This window comes from Mustela nivalis (assembly GCF_964662115.1).
Source record: "Mustela nivalis genome assembly, chromosome: 2".
Classification (NCBI taxonomy): Eukaryota; Metazoa; Chordata; class Mammalia; order Carnivora; family Mustelidae; genus Mustela; species Mustela nivalis.
This window is the reverse complement of record NC_139021.1, coordinates 113,643,468-113,669,607: the sequence shown is the minus strand read 5'-3', so window position 1 is coordinate 113,669,607 and position 26,140 is coordinate 113,643,468. Positions and strand designations below refer to the sequence as shown.

Genomic DNA, 26,140 nt, shown 5'->3' with positions numbered 1-26,140 from the left:
CCTGCGCGTCCCTCCCTCCCCCGACGCGGTCTCGCCCGCCTCCCACCTCCCCTCGGGCTCCCAGGCGCCGGGCTCCCTGCGCGGCGGCGGCGGCGGCGGAGGGGGCGGGCGGGCCGGCGGGCGGTGATGTGGCGGGACTCTTTGTGCACTGCGGCAGGATACGTGCCGGGGCGCCGAGCCGCGGCTGCGCTCGGCTCTCTCCTCTCGGAAGCTGCAGCCATGATGGAAGTTTGAGAGTTGAGCCGCTGTGAGGCGAGGCCGGGCTCAGGCGAGGGAGATGAGAGACGGCGGCGGCCGCGGCCCAGAGCCCCTCTCAGCGCCCGTGAGCAGCCGCGGGGGCAGCGCCCTCGGGGAGCCGGCCGGCCGGCGGCGGCGGCAGCGGCGGCGTCTCTCGCCTCGTCCTCGTTCTCTCTTCTAACCGTGCAGCCTCTCGCTCGGCTTCTCGTGCAAGGGACGGTGGAAGCCGCGGGCCCGGGCGGGAGCCGGCTGAGGCGCGGCGGCGGCAGCGGCAGCGGCAGCGGCAGCGGCACCTCCCGCTCCTGGAGCGGGGGGGAGAAGCGGCGGCGCCGGCCGCGGCGGCTGCAGCTCCGGGGAGGGGGCCGGAGTCGCCTGTCACCATTTCCAGGGCTGGGGCCGCCGGAGAGTTGGTCTCTCCCCTCTTACTGCCTCCAACACGGCGGCGGCGGCGGCGGCACGTCCAGGGACCCGGGCCGGCTGTAAACCTCCCCTCCGCCGCCGCCGCACCCCCCCCGGCCCGGGCTCCGGAGGCCGCCGGCGGAGGCAGCGACCGTCCCGAGGATTCGCCGTCTCCTTCTCGTCCCGCGGCCGCCGCGGCCAGGCCTCTGGCTGCTGAGGAGAAGCAGGCCCCGTCGCTGCAACCATCCAGCAGCCGCCGCAGCAGCCATTACCCGGCTGCGGTCCAGAGCCAGGCGGCGGCAGAGCGAGGGGCATCCGCTACCGCCAAGTCCAGAGCCATTTCCATCCTGCAGAAGAAGCCCCGCCACCAGCAGCTTCTGCCATCTCTCTCCTCCTTTTTCTTCAGCCACAGGCTCCCAGACATGACAGCCATCATCAAAGAGATCGTTAGCAGAAACAAAAGGAGATATCAAGAGGATGGATTCGACTTAGACTTGACCTGTATCCATTTCTGCCGCTGCCCCTCTCTGCCTTTCTGTCACTCTCGCTTAGAACGTGGGAGCAGACGGAGGCGAAAAATTTCCATGGTTTGGGTGACCGTAGCAGCTAACCCTGCTCGAATTTCTAGATCGTGTCTCTTTGGTGTCTCTCTTGAATGCATCCAGCCTAGGGTGTGTTCGGCTACATGGAACTCTGGCCCGCTTGCGAGTGTCAAGGCACCGATTGCTTTCTCGGGTCTGTCTGCGGGGTCTCTTCCGAAGGGCTATTGTCCGCTAACGCAGAACGCGGTACACTGTTGGTGGATTAGTGAGCTCGGTAATCCGGTCTGCTAAATGAACAGAAAAGTAGACGCTTTGAGGTTGAGCATATTTCGATTAAATCTTGGCTTTAGGCCCTAGATCAAGGGTATAGATTAGATTAAAATGAAAATTAGTGTTGCACGTATGCATATTGCATCAGAATCTTGCACTGATTGTTTTTAGTTTCCTGGGTTGCATTGATAGACTTTTTTTTTTTTTTTTTTATGTGAGTTGTGAGCTGATTTGCATAACTTTGGAAGCAGAGTCGTTTTCGGCATGTATGGGTGTTCTTTGGAGGGCAGAAGTAGGTTTGTGTATTTAAGCTAAGTTTAATTACAACTTTGAACTGCATTTAGAAGTTTTGTAGTTTGAAATCAGTAGTGTCATAGGGAATATGCCTCATAAGGCGCTCTTACTGGATCTTTGTTAAATTTGCCCCCCCCCCTTTTTTTTCTCCTGATGGGGTGATAGAGGATAGGGCATGAAATTTGCAGCTCAGTAGCATTTTTTATTCAGTGGTCCTGTCACACGTAATAGAATGGAGATTGAAGGTTTTTTTGATCCCAGATGATAATGTGTGGTTCCAAGGGTATTGTGTGCAGCAAATTGTGATTGCAGAGATTAAGTGTCAGTTCTTCCTTGAAATTTAAGTGTTACTGTGATGCCGGAATGGCTGCTCACCTAATTCAAGTTGCAGATCCTCTGACACCGTTGGGGGTCCATTAATCTTACTCTGATTTACGTATAATGTCAAGTGTAATTTAACCGGCAAGAGCGGATGATTCCAGCGTCAGGCTGTGTAGGTATGTTAGCTGTTTTTCACCCATTGCCTTAAATTTACTGACTCAGGTTGTTGAATAAGACAGAAACCCAAGAATTTTAAGAAGCATTATTGTTTCGGTTGTCTACCAGTTAGGCCTTTGTACCTCAAAAGATAGTGGTTATCGAAAGGCATTGATCTTTGCAGTTTCGGGTATAATGTACTGGTTTTGATCAAGGAGGGGGATAGAGCCCTCCTGGTTTGCAGAATGGAAAGTATCACAGACATTCAGAGTTCCTGGTAGGCCTGTGTTGTTCAAGGCATGAAAAAACAGAATTAAGTTGTTGGTTTGAGGTGGCTGAAACATCTTATTGAGGCTGCTCTTAAGACCAAAAATTGGGTGATGTGAGTTATCACAGTGGACAATATTTAGTTAAAATTATGTAATTGCATCAGTGTTAATATTCTTAATAGAAATTACGTCTTAGCAAATATCAGTAAACATTCTGCCTAAAGGTTGAGTGGCGCTAAAGTGTCCATATGTCCTGCTAAAAACTGTGGGGGAAGATTTGTTTTTTGAAGAAACTGTTTTCTATCTGAAGAGGTTTTATTCCTTTGGATTATATAGCTGCACGTAGATGTGCGCAACTAATTTTGCCCAAGTGTTTGTTTTGAGATGAAGGTAAAAGTTACTGAAGAAGGAGCTTTATAACACACAAAACGTAAGTTTTCTGTTAAGTTAAAAAATTAATGTTTGAGAAGAATATTTAGAAGTTCTGGAGTCTGCATTAATTGCAGAACTAGTCAGGCTGAACTTGACCCACTTGCCTAGAAGGTAATTAATTATGGAAAAACTTCTGACTTGTAATTTATTTCAAAAGCAGTGTACTGTTGGTGTGAACTGACAGCCATCTGAATGCATAGGAACAAATTGATTAACTGTTTCTTTAACTTTTTCAGAAAAATCCCCATGCAAAAAAAAATGCCTCTAATGCTGTTTGGTAGATTGCTTTTATTATTCAGAGTACATTTATAGTATTTTTACTTTACTCATTTGCTTTAAAATTTAGCAGGATTTTAAGTTTAAAATTATTCTACCAGGTTATTTCCACGTGAGATGATTGGCCAGGTCTCCGTTGATTTCAGAAGTGTGCCTTTACACATGAAATTTATGTGAGTTAAAACTTTCTCGAGCACTGTGCTTTTAGTTATATATGGAAAGCAGTGTCAAATATTTCATCAAATGACTAGTAACACTTAATTTCTAGAGTAGTGGTTTTATTGAGCCAAATATTGATATGAAAAAAAAAGTCACTTAGGAAAAAGTCAGTGAAGGGCTCTTTTTTGATAGTTGCACTTCCAATAATTTTGTTACACCAAAGCACTTTGGTTTGCTTGGTTTCACTTTAGTGTTCTGTGTTTATTGTGGGAGGGGGGGATTAAACTGGCCATTGAAGAGGGTCTCTGGCAGGTATCTGTTTCAGCAGCTAGCCTGTGAGAAGTTAAATTTTTTTATGAAAGTAGTGATTGGAGTGTTTCTATCTGATAAGAAAGATTAAGAATGTAGTGATTTCTCAGCAAAATTGAGAACGATTATTTGCAAATTTTGCAATATTATTTGCAAAATTGAGTTATTCTAAAAATAATTTGTTGGTATCTTATTGTTAGTCTGGAAAGTAGCATTGACCGTGAGACTGTAAAAAAGTTTGGTATCTTTAGATTTCCTGGAAATTTTAGGCTTTGGTTGTATGTATTTTTATTTTTTGATAAGTTTGCATCTTTTCAAATGTTAATCGTTGGGAGTTTTTTTAACTTGCAGAGGGTACAAGGACTGTTGAACTATTGTTTTTTAAGATTAGTGATTATTGAAATGACCATACTGTGAGATTTTTTTTTTTAAATTCTATTAACAATTTTTATTTTGCCCTGTTTCATATCTGCTAAGTTGCATTTCTTTTCAGAGCAACATGACTGAGCATCCTAATTGCTGTGTAACAGTTTACAAACTTCATTTTCATGAAGATTATTAAAAAATAAAGTGCCTCTGAGAGGACAATAAAATTGCAGTCTCTGACTTAATGTAAGGAAAAAGGGATTTTATTGCTGTGCATTGTGAAGGTTTACAGAGTAGTGCAGTCATCTGTGGATTCACATCGTGTATCGTGCACTAAAGGAATAGTATGTGAATAAATGTTCTGAAATATGGTGACTTACAACCACCTCAGTTTAAAATTTATTTTTAGAAACTGTAGAAAAAGAAAGATGCATTGCTGTTCCTTCCTTTTGGAATTTAAACAACATGACCAAGGCAGCAATCAATGTTTTAGTTTTTGTGTGGAATAGTACATCTGTTTTTTTCCTAATAACCACTTAAATAAAATACACAAACTTCTTTATTCTTATTTTCACATGTTCTCATTTTGAGATTTGCTCCATTTGCTGTTTGTTCGTTTGGTGATACCTTAATACTTCTTAGTATTTTTTAGGCCACTTTAGTAATTATACTTCAGTGACTTTAATGGAGGAATAGTTACTATGGGAAAATGAATGCACAAAGTTTCAACATTAATTCACTCTCAGTAAACATTTTTTTTTTAAAAGATTTTATTTATTTATTTATTTAAGGGAGAATGAGAGAGTGAGCGAGCAAGAGATGGGGGAGGGTCAGAGGGAGAAGCAAACTCCCCACCAAGCAGGGAGCTTGATGGGGCACTCCATCTCAGGACTCCAGGATCATGACCTGAGCTGAAGGCAGTCGCTTAACCAGCTGAGCCACCCACGCGCCCCATCATTTTACTTTTAAATTTTAACCTCAGCCTTTGTAGTAAGACAAATGTGTAGGAAATGTTTTTATATTAAAACCGTATATGTGAGATGGCGTTTGTAAAGAGAAATTTAGAAGTGTGCATGCGCTTGGTAGTTTTTCACTTACTTCAAGTGTTTGGCCTTGGTTGTAGTCCAAGGGTTTAGCTTCCAGGAGCTATGGTATTAATGATTGTATAAAATACTTATTTAATATCTTTTTTTTTTTTTCCCCGAAGAAACCATGAGTTCTGAAGTTTTATTTCTATTTTGTGGAGCCCTCCCTCTTCCTCACCTTCTCTTCTCTTTCTCCCTCATTTTTTGTTAGATAAATTTTGATTTCAAGTGAAGTCAGTTTGGAGAATTCTTTTGAGACCTGAATTCATTAAGAAAATGAGAATTTATTCTTAGAACCTGTTCTAAGGATAGTGATTTAAGACCTTTGTATCAACTTCTGAGGTAGGGGTCAGTAATGATTTCTGTAAACAATTCAGTTCTGATTTACAGTTGCTTTCTGTCTAGTAGCTTTGAAATTAATGCATTTGCTGTCAGAGTTGTCAATAATGTTGAGGTTAGACTGCATGACCTTAAGTTGGTAAGGATCTACTGAGTGAATTGATAACCGTAATTGTTTTATAAAGGCCACTTACTGCCACATGCATTCTTTGCTAGGTGGTCAGAAGTGTTCTGGTCTGTCAGTAATGATTGCTTTTTTTTTTTTTTTTTTTTTTTTTAATAAATGATTGTCTTTCTAAGCATTGGGTATGTGCACCTACTGATAGAAAATGCTTTCATTTGTCGGGAAAGGTGAAGTTAGTGTATTTGATTTGATTCTTCACCTATCGTCCAATTTTTTGGTGAATTTTTTCATTGGTTATGGAAAAGGTATTAGCAATTTGGTTCTTTTAAGGTAATTTACACTGGATTAAAGCCTCTTGCAAAAATATTAATATAGGAAAAACATTATTTAGGCATCAATTTCAGAGAAATTTTAGTTCAGTTCAGTGTAGTTAAGGCATATTCTTGTTCATTTGCAGCAGTTTGCATTAAGAGGCAGATGGACATCTTTAGGGTGTTAGGTATACACTTGGTACTGAAAATATTGAGAGATGGATACTGTGGCTACACCTGACGGCAAAGAATATTCTTACCCTGTACATAGTGTGGACAAGAAGACTGTTGACATATTATAATATTTTAGGTATTTATGCACTTTGTCATCCATAGTCATCACTTTATATATGGACAGTGAATCTGTGTGGATATTCTGTGTATATGTATAAATAAGTACAAAGTTTGCAAACTCTCTCATAGTATTTAAAAAATGAGGTTACCTCGGTGGCTCTTACTTTATCATTTTCACATAAGGTTAAGTTTATTTTAAATGACATTAAAATGTTGAGTATTAATTTTATCTACACTATTGTGTGTCCGTTGTTTCATGGTAGATGTTAGGGTGGCAGTGTAGGCTCTAGACCCAGACTTGCCTGTGTTGGAATCTGGGCTCTCCCACTTTGAGAAGGTTACTTAATCTTTCTCAAGCTGTTTCTTTCGTAAAATTTATCTTAAAGAATAAATGAGATAAATATGGGTAATTCTCTTAGCATACTACCTGCCACATGGTAACTGCTGCTCTTAAAAATTGTAATTTCAGATTACCCATTATGTGAAATTATTTGTATTTTCATTTATGGGAGGAGCAGTGATTGTAACCGAATTTCCTCAGTTTTGGACATCTTAGAATTTTAATTGGTTCAGACTGTGAGTATTTTTTGAAATAGGGGTATTCCTTTAGGAGTTCCAAGTATAAGATGTCTGTGATTTTGTTGTTTCATTACAAATGAAATATAAAAGTCTGCTCACTCACACTGTTGACCAAAGAAAAGTTAAATAGGCTAATCAAAAAGTGTTTGCTTTAATATATTAAGGTTAAGTTGGAAACTTCATACTATTATTGCATAATGAAGTAGACATTTTAAAATAAAAATTTGTTATAATAAGTTTTTCTTTAGTGTTAGAGGTAGGTCAACTTAAATATATGTTATTCACAAAGAGTAATCTTGTCAAAAAAGACTTTAATGTATGATACAAAACTTAGATCACTGTTTATCCGTAAAGGTATATACTTTTTAAGTTTGTTTTTGGGAGAGGTATGCAACTTTGAATGCCAAGTTACACTTATTACAATACAACTTACACTTAACATAATCTGATACTGCCTCCATATAATGTAGGAAAATTTTTTTAAGACTTTATTGATTTATTTGACACAGAGAGCACAAGCAGGGGGAGCAGCAGGCAGAGGGAGAGGGAGAAGCAGGCTCCCTACTGAGCAGGGAGCCTGATGTGGGACTCAATCCCAGGACCCTGGGATCATGACCCAAGCCAAAGGCAGCCAGCCACTTTTAACCTACTGAGCCACCCAGCCGCCCCAGGAATTTTAATTTAGTGTTAAAACGTTTGTACTACAGCATCCCATTTTCACATTTGATCATGAGTTTCAATATAATTTTAGGCCTTGGAAATGGGAGGAAAATGAAAGGATTTTTTTTTTTTTTCTTATTCATTCTTGCCAGGTATGGGGAAGGATGGAATATGCTTGAGACCTACCTGGTAAAGGCCATTTTGTGTGCAGAGGGATGATTCTTTTTTTTTTTCTTTTGCCTTTGCTGGTCTCCCAGTTGTCTCCCAGTACTATCACTAGTGAAGCACTTGATTTCCAGTGAGTTTTTTTGCTTGCTTATTTGTTTTACATTGCAGAATGAATGATGCTCTGTCTCATTTTATATGTGACTGTCTGATGATATGATTTTTATGTATTGTTATGTGTTGCATAAACTAGCTGTATTTTTGGTCTAAGTCTCTGTTATAGAATTCAACATTTTGACATCTTCTAGGACAATTGAGTTGTCTAAAACTCTTGCCTGACACATGCCATCTATGTGCTACCAAAACTCAGTGGATTTAATATTATTTAGACTTCAGAATAGTTTCGAATTTTATTTCCTTTGATTTTTGTGGATTTTCAGGCTAAAATGCCAGGTTTTTTTCTTTGCTAGTAATTGCAAGGATTGCATTCTGCCAATTTTGTATGTTTAATATTTTTACCTTTAAAAAGAGAGTATAGTATTGTTTAATGTGTTATGAAATGCATTGTGATTTGAATCACATATTCTTTCAATCCGGTGTATTCTTGAAGTGAGTTATAAGTAGAACATACATGTTCAAAGTTGCAAACAACTCTGCTTTAAAATGTATGCAATTAAAAAAAAAATTACTTGTTTTTTTGACAGACAGATCACAAGTAGGTGGAAAGGCAGGCAGAGAGAGAGAGGAGGAAGCAAGCTCCTTGCTGAGCAGAGAGCCCGATATGGTGCTCAACCCCAGGAGTCTGAGATCATGACTTGAGCTGAAGGCAGAGGCTTAACCCACTGAGCCACGCAGGTGCCCCTGTATGCAATTTTTTCCATTTAAAATACCTTTACTCATGAATTAGTGAGACTTCTTTTTGAGTATTCTAGTCATTCTGAACTGATTAGAGATTAAATAAATAAAATTGAAAACTTGTTTCTGCTTTTAAAATGAAGTTTGAGGGATGTTAACTAAGCTTGATTTTTAGGTGTTTACTTTTATTTATTTTTTTTTTTTAGATTTTTTTTTATTTATTTACTTGACAGACAGAGATCACAAGTAGGCAGAGAGGAAGGGAAGCAGGCTCCCTGCTGAGCAGAGAGCCCGATGCGGGGCTCCATCTCAGGACCCTGAGATCATGACCTGAGCCGAAGGCAGAGGCCTTAACCCTCTGAGCCACCCAGGCGCCCCAGGTGTTTACTTTTAAAATGTGTGCTTATGAATTACTTTGTTCTGATTCTGTTAGAGATCACATGGAATGCTTGGGCTTTTCCTATTATTTTATTTTTTTTATTTTTTTTATAATGTGAAGACTTTTGCCAGCTTTGTAAAATTTATTTAACATTCCTAACTTAATCATTCAAGAAATATGAAATAAGAGAAAAATGAGGACTTGAGTCAGAAGATTTTTTTTCTGCTTAATTAATGTACTAGTAGTATTAGCTGGCATATATCTTAACAGTGTCTTATATTTATTTATTTATTTATTTTTTTAATTAACAAAGCCCTTTCTTAATCTTTAGCTCATTTGGTTTTGCATAGAAAAAAAAAAAAAGCCTAAAGGAGCAAGTATTACTGTCTATCCTTATTTATTTTTATTTCCTTTTGTAATGTAGGAATCATAGCTCTGGTAAGAATCAGTAACTTGTTAAGGGCTAGTAGAAATTGAGTCCAAAGAAGGGTGTAGGGTTTTTAGGTACTTGGTGCAGTATTTTCCCCGTTATATTAGTGGTTCTCAAACTTTAGAGGGCCTCAGAATAACCTAGAGGACTTGTTAAACCATCAGTTTCTTGTCCCACCCTGAGAATTTGTGATTCATTAGGTCTGGGTTGGGGCCTGATAATTTGCATTTGTAACAAGTTTCCAAGTGATGCTGATGCTGGTGGTCTGGGGTTCACACTTTGTGAACCACTGTATTATGTTCTCTTCAATTAAACAAATCCTTAATGTGTTATTTCCTTTAGGTTAATAGAATTTATGCATACATTACTTAATTTGATCTGTAAACCCTAAATAGCTCAACATGGCAAATTTTATTCTGATTATGTAGATGAGGCAGTAAGTTTAGAAAAGCAGCGTACTGGGGCAGATAGAGCATGGACTTGGGAGTCAGCTAGTTAAAGTGTAGCTTAACTCCTTGCTCAGTCACATATCAGTTGTGTAATAAGAGATACACTGCTTAACATTAGTGAACCCTACTTTCGACATCTCTAATGTGGTAAAAATCCTGATAGGGTAGTTTTAAGGTTTGTTAGAAGTATAGGTTAGGTGTTCAACGAATATTGGTTGCGAACTGGGAGTGACCGCCCCCCACCTTGTCTGGGCGCTTGGCGGTGTATGGAGACATTTTGGGTGGTCACAGCTGGGCAGTCAGTGTGGGAGGGGTTCTCTAGTAGAGCCCAGGGAAGCTGCTGTGTGTTTTAAGTGTACAGAACAGTCCCTCCCACAGCAGAATTGTCTGGCCCAAAGTGCCAATAATGTGAGGTTGAGAAACTAAACTTTACTACTCTTTTTAAAGATTTTATTTATTTGTCAGAGACAGAGTGAGCACAAGCAGGGGAGAGGGTCAGGCAGAGGGAGAAGCAGACTCCCCACTGAGCAGGAACCCCATGTGAGACTCGATTCTGGGACCTTGGGATCATGACCTGAGCTGAAGGCAGATGCTTAACGACTGACTCATCCAGGCGTCCTGAGAAACTGTAAAGGTATAAAGTGTCTGGTACCTGGTAATAAGAGAAGTATAATATTTGATAAAAGTCAGTACCTTTGGCCTTAGGCTGTGGTATTTAAGGAGGTCAGTTTGCTAATACGTGATGGAGCGAGGCTTTTAACATCTAGGTTTTCTACCTGCTGCTAGGCCAGTATTCTTTATAATAGGAACTTTGTCCACAGAAGATATGACTGGTAACCAAAAAGCCTTATTTCAAGAAGGCTTATGTGTTATTTGGCTGGTTGTGAAAGTGTTGCTTTGAACTTTTAGAAAAGACTGAAGATGTTTTCAGTAAGCATGTAAGTGTAATGCACCTTCAGAGGTATTCAGAGGGGAATTATGTAGAATTGCTCTAACAGAGTAGATGTGCTTTATTAAAAAAACACTTTTTTAGAATTTTTATTTTGGCAATAGTTTTTAAAGTAATCTTTATCTTGTTTCCTTTAATTATGTGGTTGTTGAGTTGTTGAGAGATACTTTGCCCCCCAGTGTACTTGTTTTTTGTTGTCTAATGCATTTTTTAGTCTTAAACTTTATTATAAAGCAGCTTTGTTATATACTCAGATCTGGTGGAGTTAAATGTGTTGATGTAAAATGGCAAATTTCTGACAAGTTATGAAAAACTAATATCTTTCCAGATAAAGTAGGGCTAACTCTAAGGTTCTCTGATGCATGTGTTTTGTTACATTCTTTTCTAGATCCTAACTTTTGCTAGGTCAGCCTGTTGAATCGAAGTGCTTTATTTGTCTATTTAAAAAACTTGCATTAATGTGAAGTTTTTAGAAAAAATTAAGATGGAGCTTTAGATTAATTCAGAGATGAGAAAATGTCAGGAGAGTAGCTTAGTGGATTCTGAATTTTGTATTGTTTTTAAGGCAGACAAACGTAATTACCAAAGTGTTCTAGCAATTGATTGTTTGCTGTGATTTTTTTTTTTTTTTCCTGTTTGCTTGATTTTACCATTTACTTTGCCTCTTGCTTGGCTCAAGCAGAATAAAATGTCAGGCCTTTCTTAAAAATTGTTATGAAATTTAAGTTTTGACTGAATGTTACGATTTCTTTTTGAGATTATAGGAGACATCCAGAGATAGTGATAAATATTTTAAAACCAGGACTTCTAATTATATGATAGCTTCAAATTTGTTAAGAAAACAGATGGTATTTATTGCTGTAATTTAATTGACTAAGGCTTATAGTATTTATTTCAGTATGTGAATAATCTAATTTGCTATACTTAAGAAAATTTCCTTTGAAAAATTCATTTTCTACAAATACAACTAAAGAAAAATTTTAAAAATAGTAGTGCCTGTTGTCCTACTTCTCTGAAATGTCATGCTTTCTTTCAGCTTCTAGTTTTCTTTGTATACATCTAGTTTAAAATGTAATTCATTGTAGTGAACTTAAAAGGTGTTTGTGCATTTTTAAACAATTTCCAGAGCCCTTCATAATTGCCTTAGTTATTTTAAGTGGTGAAGCTATCAGAAATAGTTTTTTAAAGGATTTTATTTATTTGAGAGAGTGAGTGAGAAAGAGCACAAGCATGGAAGGGGCAAAGGGAGAGGGAGGACTCCCTGCTGAGCAGGAGCTGATGTTAGACTTGGTCTCAAGACCCTGGCACTCATGACCTGAGCCCAAGGCAGAGGCTTAACTGACTGAGCCTCTCAAGCACCCCAGAAATACTTGTTTCTCTGTAGTTAGTTACACATTAAACTTGTTTCCAATATTTGGCTAATATTTTTTTCTGTTAGAGTGGATTTAAGATGACCTATTAGGAAAGATTCTCATGGTTTAGATTGACAAAATCATAATCTGCACACAAAAAAAGCTAAAGTGTTGGACTCTTGAAACTTTTTTTCCCCTTAGTTATTTCTAGGAAAGCTATTACATACTTAAAATTTAAGCATATTTTACTTCTTTGAGTAAGACAAAATAAAATTTAAATACTTTGGATCTGTCAAATTTCGTTTTCCTGTTGTGGGAATATTAAATTGTATTGCAATTAAAGTGGATATAGAAATGATTTGAATAAACCTTCACATCGTTTTATACCAAAGTGGATATAACCAATCACTTTCCTGCCTGTAATCAGGACATGGCTTATCATGATGATACTGTTCCCTGGAGCATACTTTGAATGATACAGTTTATATTTGCATAGTTGCCCCGGTAATTGGTGATATTTACTGATGAAGGTTTGCTCTACATTTCACTTATAATCAAAAATTGCATTTGTTAGTGTCAGATTTTTAAGAGTCACGTATTAAAACAGGGAGATAATTTTAACCTTATTAGCTAAATGATGTCTTGAGCAAATGTATTAATTCATGTACTTAGAACAAAAGTATTGAGGAAGAAACAAACTCTTCTCTTTTTTAAACAAAATTACTTGTTAGAGTAACATTTTTTAGATGCGATAAAATTCTTTCAATAAGCATAAGGAAATTTTGATCTAGGTATGCTATATACCTTTTTGGTACTAATGAAAATGAAGTAATGGTAAAAATACTTTGTAAATGTGTGCATCTATGGTTTTTGAAAACTGAAGAAGCAGTCTGACATCTGGATAGTTTTCGTGGGCTAGTTGTAGGAAATTTATGGAAAATAAGAATCAGCACACCAAAAAGTATGATGCATTTTTGCATATCTAATTTCTGTTCACTATGATCAGGATTATAGATAATACTGTAAAATACACTCAGGTGCTGGTTATTAAGGCTATTTGGATTCTTTTTAATACTGAAAAGGTCACACAGATTGTGATTACTGTGTAGTGTCCAAGAACTAAGGTTTGCCATCTGTTACTCAAATACAGGAAAAAGTTAAGATAATCTAGTGATATGAGTGGTTTTGACATTTCTGTTTTTTGGAATCATCTATTAATTATAGTCTTTAAAGACTAATATCAAATTTTAAGCTTTTGCAAAAATAAAGCTTAGAGGTTATGTCAGTGTTTATATTTTTCTTATAAAATGTGAAGATATCAGTTGAGAACTAAAGCTTATGTAATGGAAGTCTGGCTTTTAGTCATTTAGTTTTACAAGATTATTTGGATATTTAAATGGGAACACCGTGTTTTATCTTGAGATATTAAGTTATATGAGATTTTGATAGTTTTAAGCTATAATTTTCCTAAAAGTTGATATATAGAAATTCATTATTATGGAACTTCATCAGGAAACTGATTTAATATGTATTCCTTAAATATTTGCTTTAAATATTTTTCAGGTCCTCTGCTTTCTTGTACAACTCAGTTCTTGTCTTTCTGCTGTGAAGTGATTTTTCCCATTTAAAATTTTGCTTTTTCAAGCTACAATATATAAGTTGTTTCTGTAACATAATTCCTTTTCACGCCCTCCCTCCCCCACCCCAAGAACTGGTGTTGCCAGGTTGGATAGATGTCTTTAAAATTGCATATTGGGCTTAATAGGGTCTGATTAGTTTTAATCTACTTTATTTATTGATATTTTTACTGAGAAGTTTGTTATGCCAAATGATTAATATGATCAGGCATACTATTTCAGTGTAGATAGGATCTAACTTTGTGTTTAGGGCCTCTATTTTTTGTGTAAGAATCATCTTGCCAATTTAAAACTCATGTCTGATGAAAGTAGATTGTTTGACAAGCATCACTTTATAGAATTTGTTCGGGTCTGAGTGGTAGGTCATGAAGAAAATGGTGCCCTTTTGGATAAACAGATAATATGTGTGTAAATTCTGTCTCTTATATTAAGTGAGGGAGCATGTATGTAGGTGAGATTTTAATCCAAATTTTCAGTCTTTACTTGTTTTGTTTGCCTAATAGTATTTAAAGGGTGTGAGGTGTTATGAGCTCCTTTCCCTTGTTTTCATTTCTGTCCCTCCCATCTAACTGTTGGTATTTTTGTTTTTCTGTATGTTGACCTTTTTATGTTTTTAAACAGTTTTTTGGTTGACAGAGTTGTCTCCCTTTTTATCTTTCATGTTTCAGCTTAATAATTTTCGAAGTTTTTTTTTGTATATTCTCCTTTGCATATGAAGATTCCACAACTAATTGATTAGTAATTGTGCTTTTTTCCCCAATTGTGATAATTGGATTTATACTAAAATGATACTTGCTTTAGGAACAAGCATTTATGGGTAGCTGACTAAAACTAAAAGTACTGCCTTTTCAAACCAAGCAATGTAGACTTGCTCTCATATTTTTTAGTATATTTAAATCTGCATATTACTAAAATTTAAAATATGAATTTTGGCTAGTATTTTAGTATATGTAATTTCAAAGGTTTTTTTGATGATCCACTTATTCAAGTGATTATAAAGTTGATATAATGATAAAAATATCCTCACTGAGAATATAAATCATGTTTTTCAGTATTAGAACCAAGGCAGTTTTCATAAAATCAGTAATATGATTCTTATTAATGTAGTAATAAATGCCAATATCTGTGCCTTAATATTTTAAAGTAGACCTGTATTTCTAGTTTATATTAGTATAAACCCTTCCAGGATTAAAATACAGCAGTTAGGCAAAACTATTTTTGCCACTTGGAAAAAAAAAAAAAAAAGCAAGTCATTTCTAGATGATGTCCTGGCTTAGATATAAAATAAAGAGATTTGGGTCTGTTATATTAAAGCCAAATATAAAATGAAGCAGCCTAGCACACACTTGTTTGGAGCTTTCTTCCATTAAAATGGTTCAAATTAGCAGTGGTTTCATTGAAAGGTAAATTTGATAGAAGTAAATATAGAAATTTTACAGTTTTAGCTTAATTAGTAGGAAAATGAAAACCCACTTGCTGGCGATATGTTTTGTATTGAGCTTTTTTCCTTCGTATTATGTATGTGTAGTAGTTTCGAACATTAGGAAATTTGTGCACGGCTGCATCTAAAAGATCAATAGAGTTGGAAAAGTTGGAATCTGTTGTGTTTTTTTTTTTTTTTTAATGTAGTTTACTAGTATTGAGTAAATTTGCACTAAATATTATTAGGCCTTTGTTCTCAAACTATTGATACATCCCTTACCATCTTTTTTGTCTTACCTGTTGGAATGTCTTTCTTTCTGTGGAAGTTGGTGACCTTAAAGAGCAGCCCAAACCTAGTGTTTTAGATAGTTATCTCTGGTAAATTAAATGATAAAAAGCATGGCTTTTATAATGAAATGAACTACAGAAGTACCATAAACCTAACACTGAATATAAAGATTAGAGCATAAAAGATACACTCTTATGTACTTTACAATAATGCTGGATTGATGTCATAATTTTAAGTTTTTTAATTTTTCATATACTTTATTATGATTTTGCTGTAGAAAATTAGGTTAGCATTTGGCTTATAGTTCAGGTATATAATGCTGACAAGTATATCTAATGCATATTGGACTGATGATCTTTCTGAAAGTTGTTCTGTAAGTTACAACCATGTTTTATTTGATTTGTCATTGGTAGTCAATCTTGGATGTTTGTTAGTGGGAGCAGAACCATGGCAGGGAGGGGGCGGGGTTTACGTGTGTGTATTTTAACAGCAGCAGAGTTCTGAAACAGGAAATCTGCCTTATCGTATTCATCCAGAGAGCTAGGAAGGAGGTAATTGTTTCTTACGCTCGTTAAAACCAGTTAGTTGGGCAACTTAAATTTTAGAGATTCACAGATGTAGGTTTGAACAGTTGTAGATACATTATTTCATAACAGCTCTGAAGAAAAATTGATTAAATTTGTTGAGAGGAATAATCCCTTAGCTAATACACACAAAAATTGTACTTTGGGTTTTAGAGCATTGCTAGCATTATCAGTGACTTGATTAGATATTTTTCTGTGGTTCTGGTTTGCTTACATTTAAATAAAGTTCAGAGGGCCTTGATTGTTCCTTTAAAAAGTATTTGTTTAAAACTGAAATCTTCAATTTAAACAATAGAAGAAGTTGATTCTGTGTCAGATATTTGTCACTGGAAATTATCATTCCCTCTTTGTTAATGTGTTTATGCTCATAATTACATTCTTAGGTATTCACAGCTTAATTTTTATCTGTCAGTGGGTATTTGTCATTTTTAAAGCTATATAGGTAGCATTTCATTGGGCTAAATATCAGGCATTGCTTACTGTGCTGTGTTAGGATTATTTCCATTTTTTCCCTTTAAAAACAGCATATTGTGACTATCCTTGCATAGTTTACATTGTTTTCTTAGTGCACATTGTTAGAGTGGGGTTTCTGGAATAAAAGGTAAAACAGTTTCATAGTTCTTTGTTACAGATTGCAGATTTTGTGCCAAATGAACCAATTTATGGTATTGCTACTAAGTAGAAGAATTACTAGCAATTCTTGATGTTACCTTTGAAGAATGTGGTATTTTCCTTCAGAAAGTAAGATCTAAGCCTGGCTCAGTTGGTAGAGCATGGGACCCTTAAACTCCGGTTTGTGAGTTCAAGCCCTGTGCTGGGCATGGAGCCTGCTTAAAACAAACGAAACTACAACAGCAACAAAAAGAACTCCACATAGTGACATCTAAACTTCTTTTCAAAGCAAAAATGTGTATAAACTCTTCAGTCAAGGCAAGTTGGTATAATGTAACAATTTTAGAGGAAGTTGTGAGGTCCTAATTGTTTGGAGGAATAGAAAGCTCATAAATTACTTGGCAGTCAGTTTTCCTTTCTGGTTTGCCATTGTGGGCAGCTAATTTAGAAGTGTTAAAAGGAACCTAAAATTTATGTTAAAGTGGATTTAAGTGAATATATTGGAATTCTTTTCTTTTATAATTTGTTTATAAAAACATCATATTGAGTTGCCTTGTAATGAGACATTGAAACTAAAATTAAATAACAGGATATTTCTAGTCCATGCAACCTCAAATCATAACAGCTTCTTATTACAATTCTAATAGCCCTTTACAGTTTATAGTTTTAAAGATATTTCCAGAAACCACATTTGATCCTTGAAACAACCAATAAAGAAATTACATCAGGTGTTAGGATCATCATTTTGCAGAAAAAAGAAACAAAAATATTTGAGGCCCAGAGACTTAGTAACTTACCTGCAGTCATAGGCTTTTAAGTTGCAAAGCTGAGAATGGAACTTTGGTCTTCTATTTATTAAATGACACTATGCACAATGAATCATGCAACACTACATCAAAAACTAACGGTTTACTGTATGGTGACTAACATAACATAATAATAAATAAACAAACAAATGACATTATGCATGAAGTATTTTTTTTAAAGATTTTATTTATTTATTTGTAAGAGAGAGAGATTGAGAGCGAGCACAGGCAGACAGAGTGGAAGGCAGAGTCAGAGGGAGAAGCAGGCTCCCTGCGGAGCAAGGAGCCCGATGTGGGACTCGATCCCAGGATGCTGGGATCATGACCTGAGCCGAAGGCAGCTGCTTAACCAACTGAGCCACCCAGGCGTCCCTGCATGAAGTATTTTAATGCAGGCCTGGCACCTTGGGAATATTTAAACAAATGTTCCTGTGTCCTGTGCTGTTTCTGACCACTATGCTTTATTCTTAAAAATCCCCAATTTTTTTGGAGCAATATTTTTAATATTTTTGTAGTTTTCTGTATTTTTTTGAGAAATATTTTTAATATTTCTGTAGTTTAGGCTTTGGTGCTTACGCACCCTTTTCACTTTATAAAATCAGATTTTAGGCAGCTTTATTTATTTATTTAATTTGCTTTATATGTTTATATTAATTTGCATTTATATGCTTTATATGTTAGGACAAATTGTTCTCAAATAATGCAGTTAGCACTTTATCAACTGGAAAAATCAGCATCTCCTTTTTCTGCTTTCCTACCAATATTAATCTTCAATTTAGAAACCAGATACAAACATTTTACACATTTAATAGAGAAAAAGAATACCTAGTCAGAAATAAAAAATCTTGCATTAAATGAGACTCCCGTATAAGTCTATGAATGGCAGTTGTTTAAAGCATAATTTGATTAGTGAAGTTGCTAATATGGATATAACTGTGACATACATGGAAACTCTTTGTTAATTTTAAACTTGTTAAAATTTGTTGGAAAAAAAATGTAGACCTGATGTAGCTTATGAATCAGTGGCTGAATTTTTTTCCCTTCACCTGATCCTTAAGCATCTGTTGGTTGATAGCCCTGACAGAAAGCAGGGGAAAAGCTCCAGAAATTCCTGGAAAATAGAATTAAATGGTGCAGTCTTGGTATTTACTAACTAGCTTTCGATTCTGCTTGTCTCCTCTTGTTAGTCTGACTTTTTTCCTTCATTCCTGCTGCCGATTCAGCTCAACGTCAGTTCCTCTTGTGAGCTAGGCAACTTCAGGTTTGCTCTTACTGCTTTTTGATCACTACCTCTGTAATCTACATGTCACTTTCTATTTGCCATCTGCGTTCCATGTATGTTACCGCTTCCATATGTGAATTTTTAAAATAACTTATATATACGTGATCTGTGGAAGTAATTTTTCTTAAAATAATTGTGGCAGAAAAAAGGTGTTACTGGTTTGAATACTAGTACTGTATACTGGTATTTTAGTTTATAACTTGTTTGGGGATAAGTATATCTATATATTATGTTGAGTAGTACTACAAAGAAACTTCAGAAGTGCTTTATTTTTAATAATTGTACTTAAAATAAAACTGTCTATATTCAGGGACACATAAAATAACGCTTAAGGAGCTATTTTTGGTTATTCTCTATTTGAAAATTCTAGTTAAATTTGTAGTGCCAATGACATTAATTTGGGTACAAGTAAAATTTTGAGACAAGGTCAATATGAAATCTCAGCTCACATGTTTTTTTCTAAAGGCATTTTGTTAATTTGGTGTAACTTAGAATATCCTTTTAGTGTTTTAAGTCAGGATTGGATGTTAAGAACAACCAGTAAAAATTGAGTTAGCTCATATACTAGCTGCATCATTTTATAGTGTGTCAGTTCTGTTATTGGTGAAATTGACTTCTGTGGACAGGCTTTAGAACTTAATTATCATTTATTATTTTCTTTCTTGCAGTCAGCATTCTATGTTTGAGAGGGGATTGTTGCAGCACTTGAATCAAGACTCTCCAACATGATATATAGGATTATCAAAACTCATCAATGAATCACTTAAGATCTTGTATTTTATCGTATGTAAATTATACCTGAATTAAAACAAAACAAACTGAGCATGTTTGCTTAGAGGTGGGGTGAAAGGTCATGTACTGAACGTCGTATGTCTGTGTCTGCAAATCTGCCATAGCAATGGTAGCTGTCCCTCTGAGGGCCGACAGAAATTCCTTCTACCTCTCTGCTTACTTCATGTAGCCACTGATAACAAGGGGAAAGCAGTCTTTTGTTTTGTTCCCTTTGGGAAATTTGGGAATATTTTACATTTGTTCTGAAGTTAAATACTTAAAAGGCAAATTGCTATAGTCAAGATTTCAAAGAGTTAAGGTTTCTATTAGACTTTGATGCTCTTTAGAAGGATTAGGTTATTCAGTAAAGAGTGTCATTGGAAAAAAAATATATCCAAATCGTTACAGTAAGCCCTAATGGTATAGGTCTGTTCCATTTGTTTAACTGATAGACAGCTATCACTATGTTCTAGTTGTTTTCCATAGGTTAATGCATTTAATCCTTATCACAACCCTATGTGATAAGTACTTTTTTTTTTAATGAAGGTAACACTTTTTTTTTCTGTTTAATTTTTAATTCAAACTTTTATTTAAATTCCAGTTAGTTAGTATACAGTTAACTACATGCAGTTAATTTCTACACCTGGTTAATTTCTATATCTGAAATTAATATTATACTGTATGTTAACTAACTGGAATTTAAATAAAAGCTTGAATAAAAATTAAGCAGAGAAGAAAAGAAAATGTTAACCTCCTACCAGTCCCATTTTACACAGGGAACTGAAGATGGGTAACTTGCAAAAGATGACTTAGTAAGTGACACTAGAGTTCAAATCCAGGCATCTTGGCTCTTGAAGCATCTGTTCTTTTTTTTTTTTTTTTAAAGATTTTATTTATTTATTTGACAGAGATCACAAGTAGGCATAGAGGCAGGCAGAGAGAGAGAGAGAGAGGAGGAAGCAGGCTCCCTGCTGAGCAGAGTGCCCATGCGGGCTCTATCCCAGGATCCTGAGATCATGACCTGAGCCGAAGGCAGCGGCTTACCCCACTGAGCCACCCAGGTCCCCGGAGCATATGTTCTTGACCATGTTGCCACATTGCCTGCGAGTAGATCACTAGATGGCAAAAATATTTGGCTTCCTGCAGTGATCTAGTTAGTATAATTCTTTATGCACAGCATTTATAAGTAATAAGATGAGAATTTCATATGAAACACTCTCGTTATTTGAAAGTATATCCGGTAATTGCAAGTTAACACTATTCCGTATTAGAAATATATATATAGTTTTCTCAGTTATTTTTATTTGGTTTAAATTGTCCAAAAAAAGTATGTCAGAAATTTTAACATTAGGAAGCAAAAAAGTCAAATTGGACATGCATTGGTATAATTCTTGTCATAAGAAATATGTGTCTTATAAATTCATTACTCAGTTTTGGAAATTCCAGTGATTCTGTATTGTCTTTTAAAAGTTTTTCAGCTTTAACATTTGATTAGTAAATTCACTTTCATTTGAACCTGCTTCCTTTGAAGCTTTTATATTTTTGTTACTGATTTGGAAATATAAGGAACTCTTAATCTTTTATGAGGCAGCATGGTATAAAAAGCTGGGTTTGTACCTAACTGGTTTGAATCATAACTCAGTACTTACTGGCTGTGGAACTTAATGCAAATTACCCAGTCTTTTTGACCCTCAATTTTGTCATTCATGAAATGGAAATAATACCTTGTAGGGTTGCTAGGATTAAATGGGAATGCATTTCCTGTAGTGTGGCACATGTTCTCTGCATCCTTCTAACTTATGATGGAGGTTAAAGTCTTGGGTAAAATCTCAAACTGTGAATAAGAAAGGTGAGGATCTGTGAAAAATGAAACCTTCAGAAGACTGGATGTTTAGATTCTATGTAAAGGAAGCATTGGATTGTTGCTCTGTCAGAGACCCCCACGCCGATTCTGGCCTTTGACTCCTTATATGTCTGGTTAAATTGAACTCCCTCTCACAGCTTCCTTCAAACTAAATGCAGTCTTCTGTCCTGCCTTCTCCATACAGCTCTGTGTGTGAGCCACACTGGCCTGCTTGCTGCTTCCTCATGTTGTATGTATTTCCGCATCCCTGTTCTGTTCCCTGCCTGAAGTGTTCTGATTGCTTGTTTGTTCTTCTGTCTACTGATGTCTGACTGACTTCTTAAGGATTTTCTAACATATCACCTATTTTGTGAAGCTTTAATTAGAATTAGCCCCTCTCTCTTTATCTCTTAAAATATTTCAGTCTTATATTCAGTAGAATGTAAGTCATGTGGCACCGCTGCATGTCTGTGTGTCTATCTGTCTTTCCTGACAGAGTAGGGACTTTTCCAGTGCAGTAGTCTTTGCTTACTTAGCCTCTGCTCTCACTGCCCCTTGCAAGGAATGTTCACTGTGTGTTTGAATAATTAAGTGAATGAAAGGGGGCCAACTGAGTTTACTTTAATGAGTATATAACATTCCTATTTATGTATAATTAGAGACAAATGGTTTTGTTTAAATAAGGTAACCAAGTCCTTTGCAACTTTAACTCCTTTAGTAGTATTCATAGTGCAAGGATACATTGGAGTTTAGTCCTGGTTAAAATGACTGCATTTCAAGGGGCATTGTATTATTGTGCTTTTCTGTAAGGCTGAAAATCATACTAGTGTCTTTACTGAAATTAAGCATTCAGTTGGAAAGTTGATTAGGAGCAGTAATTACTATTACTTTGAATAAGAAATATTTTGCTGTTGCATTGCTCAGAATAATTCAACTTAAATTTTTTACTTATATCTATTTATAATTTTTTATGTAGGAATTCTGGATTGGTGGAAGCTGCCACTGCTTTGGGTCCCTCCTGCTGCCTCATTTGTCTTCTGAGTGTTATTTTCTATATGTTGGTGCTCCCAAGACAAAGTAAAGATTATTCACTTTCAGGAATTACTACTGCTGTAGACTTGATTTGAGCCTCCAGTCTCTCTCTCTCTTTTTTTCTTTCTCATGAACGGACATAATACCCAAAATATTTTGATAATTGAACATAGTTCTTTGAATGAGCTATGTTTTTAGGTGGAACTACTTTCTTAGGTGAGAATAATAGATGACAGCTATTATTTGTAATGTGTGATAATCCTAGTAGTTTTGGAGTCTCCATAGTAGAAGAACCCTTTGAGATTGGGGGTGAATGTATATATTCTTAAAGTGACAAAATTGCCACATAGTAAATGCTACTTAAATCTTTTTTCATTACATATTTGTGTGTATGTATGTGTATATACATATATATATTGATAGAAATTTATCATTTTTTAAAAACTAAATACAGAGCTGAATTTAAGTCATGTGGGACAAAACAATATTTTGTCATGATACTTGGTAAATAGACCTGGAGGTAATTATAAAGCAAACAATTTTTAAAAATCTGTTGCAGAAATAGTGCAGGCATTGTATCAACAACAGAAAATAAAAAACAAAAATGAGAAAAATATATATTCCCACCTCCTAGAGATGATTACTTTTAGTACCTTAGTTTGTAATCTTTTTGTCTACATATGTCTATCTGGGTATATATGCATTCTTATTCGATTATGGCATAATGCTGTGTATTCTCTTTTGAAACCTTTTTTTTAGTCAGTAATGTGTGCTTTTCCATTTCAGTCATTTTTTTTATCCCATATAATGCCCAGATCATTTTCAAATTTCTCTGGTTGGCTCAAAAATGTTCTTTATGGCTTGTTCGTCTAAAACAATAGCATTGTACCTATGAACTTGGCTCTTAGAATCCTTAAGTCTTTTTTTTTTTTATTTAAAAAAATGTTTTGGAATATTTTTATTCATCTATTTGACAGAGAAAGGCACAGTGAGAGAGGGAACACAGCAGGTGGAGTGGGAGAGGGAGAAGCAGGCTTCCTGCTCAGCAGGAAGCCTGATGTTGGCCTCGATCCTAGGACCCTGGGACCATGACCCGAGCGGAAGGCAGAGGCTTAACGACTGAGCCACCCAGGCACCCCAACCCTTAAGTCTTTTAAAAACAAGGGATACCCATTCCTCCCCTCCTTGCCTTTTAAAAAGACATTTGAGCAGAGACTGGGTCATATGTTTCAGACCTTTTGAATTTGTCCAGTTTATTCTCATGTCCTTTAGCTTGTTTTTCTATCTCTTGTATTTAATATAAATTAAAATTTATATCTAAATACTTGGTTGAGTCTCAGGTTGAAGATACCTTGGATATCATAGGTGATGCTGTGTCCTTCATATTGTATCACACAGAAAGTTACAGGATCTCTGCTTAACTTCCTTGGTGATGCCCAGATTGACCACTGAAATTGGGTGGTGGCAGTCTTTTCTGCCCGCTGTTCAGTTACATTGGTCTCCTTACATCAGAAGGTATTTTGGGTGGTGTTGCTTTGGCTCTCTTAAGAAAAAAAAGTTCAGTTCTTCATCATCCACTAACCTGTTGGTTTAGAACCAGTTGTTGATCCTTGCCTAAATCCATAAATTTATTAGGGTTTGCAAAATATGACTTTTAAAGTTCTATTCTTTTGTGTTTATTAACACAATGTTTTTCTGTAAAGTAGATCTTTACTGAATGAAATGGTGCTATTTGGTTGTCGTGAAATACAGCACCTACAGGAAAAGTAGCATAAATACTTAATCTCCCCCTTTTTCTACTTTCAGAGTAGAGAAAGAAACTGTTCTAACAGCCACTTCAAAAGGTGATAAATGAAAAATAGTTTGTTCTTTTTTTCCTTTGAGAGTCTTTATCTAGACTCAAGGGTTTTAATTTTATTTAGGGTGTTTTAATTTACTACCATTTAAATTGTTTCTTTGATACTCAGTTTGTTAGAGCTTTAGGTCCTGGGATGTTTTTCATTTTGGCTCCTATATCTGTCTGATAGAGATCATCATCTCTTGAGTACCTTCCTTGTCTCCTGGCACAGAAAAATATCCCAGACTCATCTTGTACCTTCCTGCCACAGACCTGGCATTCATTGTAGTTCCAAGTTTAGTGCCTTTTAATATATTAAATACTAGAGATGCAGTCTGGGTCCATCTAGGGATTGTTTGCTGCTAAGATTGATATGCTTTTAGGCTATTTCAGTGAAAAGACCTAGAGGACATAGATTTTTATAAACATGAGTTCATATTGATATTTCTAATTAAGGTTTTTACTTGATTTCTTGATTTTATACCTATAATCATAAATCTTAAAATTATTAGTAAAATTTCATTTTTATGTACAATATAAAGAAGAAAGCTTGAGGATATCAATACTGATAATAGTAAAAACAAACTTGCAGAAGAAGTTTAAAATTTCTTTGTAGTTCTTTTTTTTTTTTTTTTTTTTAAGATTTTATTGATTTGAAAGAGAATGGGCATGAGAGAGAATATGAGCACAGGGAGAAGAGAAGCAGACTCCTCTGCTAAGCAAGGAGCCCTGTGTGGGGCTCGATTCCAGGACCCTGAGATAGATGTGTAACCAGCTGAGCCACCCAGGAGCCCCTCTTTGTAGTTCTTTTTGTTCTTACAGTGCTTCCTACCAAGAAGTACAGTAAACTTGCAGTAACCAAATAACTCCTGTGAAATAAACTCTATCTCCTGGTTACCAATTTGATATTTAATTGGATTTGTTTGTTGCTGGTTTTAGTGTATGTTTTTCCCCTTTGCCACCACCCCTTCTCTATGAAGCAAATATGTTTATTGGTTTCTCAGTTATCATTTGTGTGTGTACAAATGCGCATGTGTGCTGAGAAGTTCAGATTCAGGCAAATTGTGTGTAAATCTTACTCATTTTATCCAAAAGAAAATATTTTTTGTACAAAAGGTAGCATATTGTTTATGCGATTGTGTGCGGTCTTTTTTCTTTTAATGAAAGGTTTTTATTTTTATTTTATTTTTTAAATTTTATTTATTTGAGAGAGAGAGAGATGGAGACAGATAGTGAAAGAGCATGAGCAGGGCAGAGGGAGAGGGACAAACAGAGTCCTGGTTGAGCAGAGAGCCTGATGTAGGGCTCTACCCCAGGACGCTGGGATCATGACCTGAACCAAACAAAGGCAGATGCTTAACCGACTGAGCCACCCAGGCAACCCTGTTTGTTTGTTTTTTTTTCCCTTAAAATATTTTTAGGTCTGTCCAATCAGTGTGTGGTAAAACTATGGATAAAACCTTTTAAAAAATAATTTTAAAAAGCTTTTAGTAACTTGATAATTATTTTCAATTGAAAATAATACCAAAATTAACTCAATAATGTGAAAGCAGCCGAAAGTGATGAAAAAAGATCTACAAAAAGGCACTGGATTTGGTGAATTTTGGATTGTACTTGAAGATCAAATGGGGTCCAGGAGTAGGTAGGTGGAGAACTTCAGGGAGGGTGTTGAAGGGAGGCTTGGGGCAGATCAGCTTGGCTGTTTTGGAAGGTCCATCTCAGAAAAATCACGAGATTAGAGAGAGGAATAATGGTACTCAGGAAGAAATGAGGTCTGCCACTATTGACAAATGCATAGAAATGTAGATTGGTTGGTATTTTTTGTTTTGTTTTGTTTTTTTAGTTTGATGCAGATTCTTCTGGAGCACAGAAGTTTGTTTTTATGCTGACTACAGTATGTAACATAAGTAAATAGAATGGCATGCTAAATGTTGATTACCTTGATGGTGAATGAGGAAAACTTTCTACCTTAGTTCAGTATTACTAAGTCACAAATACCAAGGACTTGGAAGAGATCATTGTGG

The 26,140-nt window shown here is 36.2% G+C and overlaps 1 protein-coding gene across 3 annotated transcripts in view; it reads left to right on the top strand.

Annotated features, from left to right (window-relative positions):
* The first annotated feature begins 200 nt into the window (after positions 1 to 200).
* LOC309859842 (phosphatidylinositol 3,4,5-trisphosphate 3-phosphatase and dual-specificity protein phosphatase PTEN) overlaps positions 201 to 26,140 on the top strand; it is a 91,478-nt gene continuing 65,538 nt past the window's right edge. Inside the window, exon 1 of one of the 3 annotated variants that reach the window (XM_082721033.1) lies at positions 201 to 1,137. In XM_082721033.1, coding sequence (XP_082577159.1) covers positions 1,059 to 1,137 — 79 coding nt within the window. In that variant the 5' untranslated portion in view covers positions 201 to 1,058. Of the gene's footprint in view, positions 1,138 to 15,862; positions 15,901 to 26,140 lie in introns of those variants that run through there. The other 2 variants (XM_082721032.1, XM_082721034.1) reach the window with 2 other exon arrangements.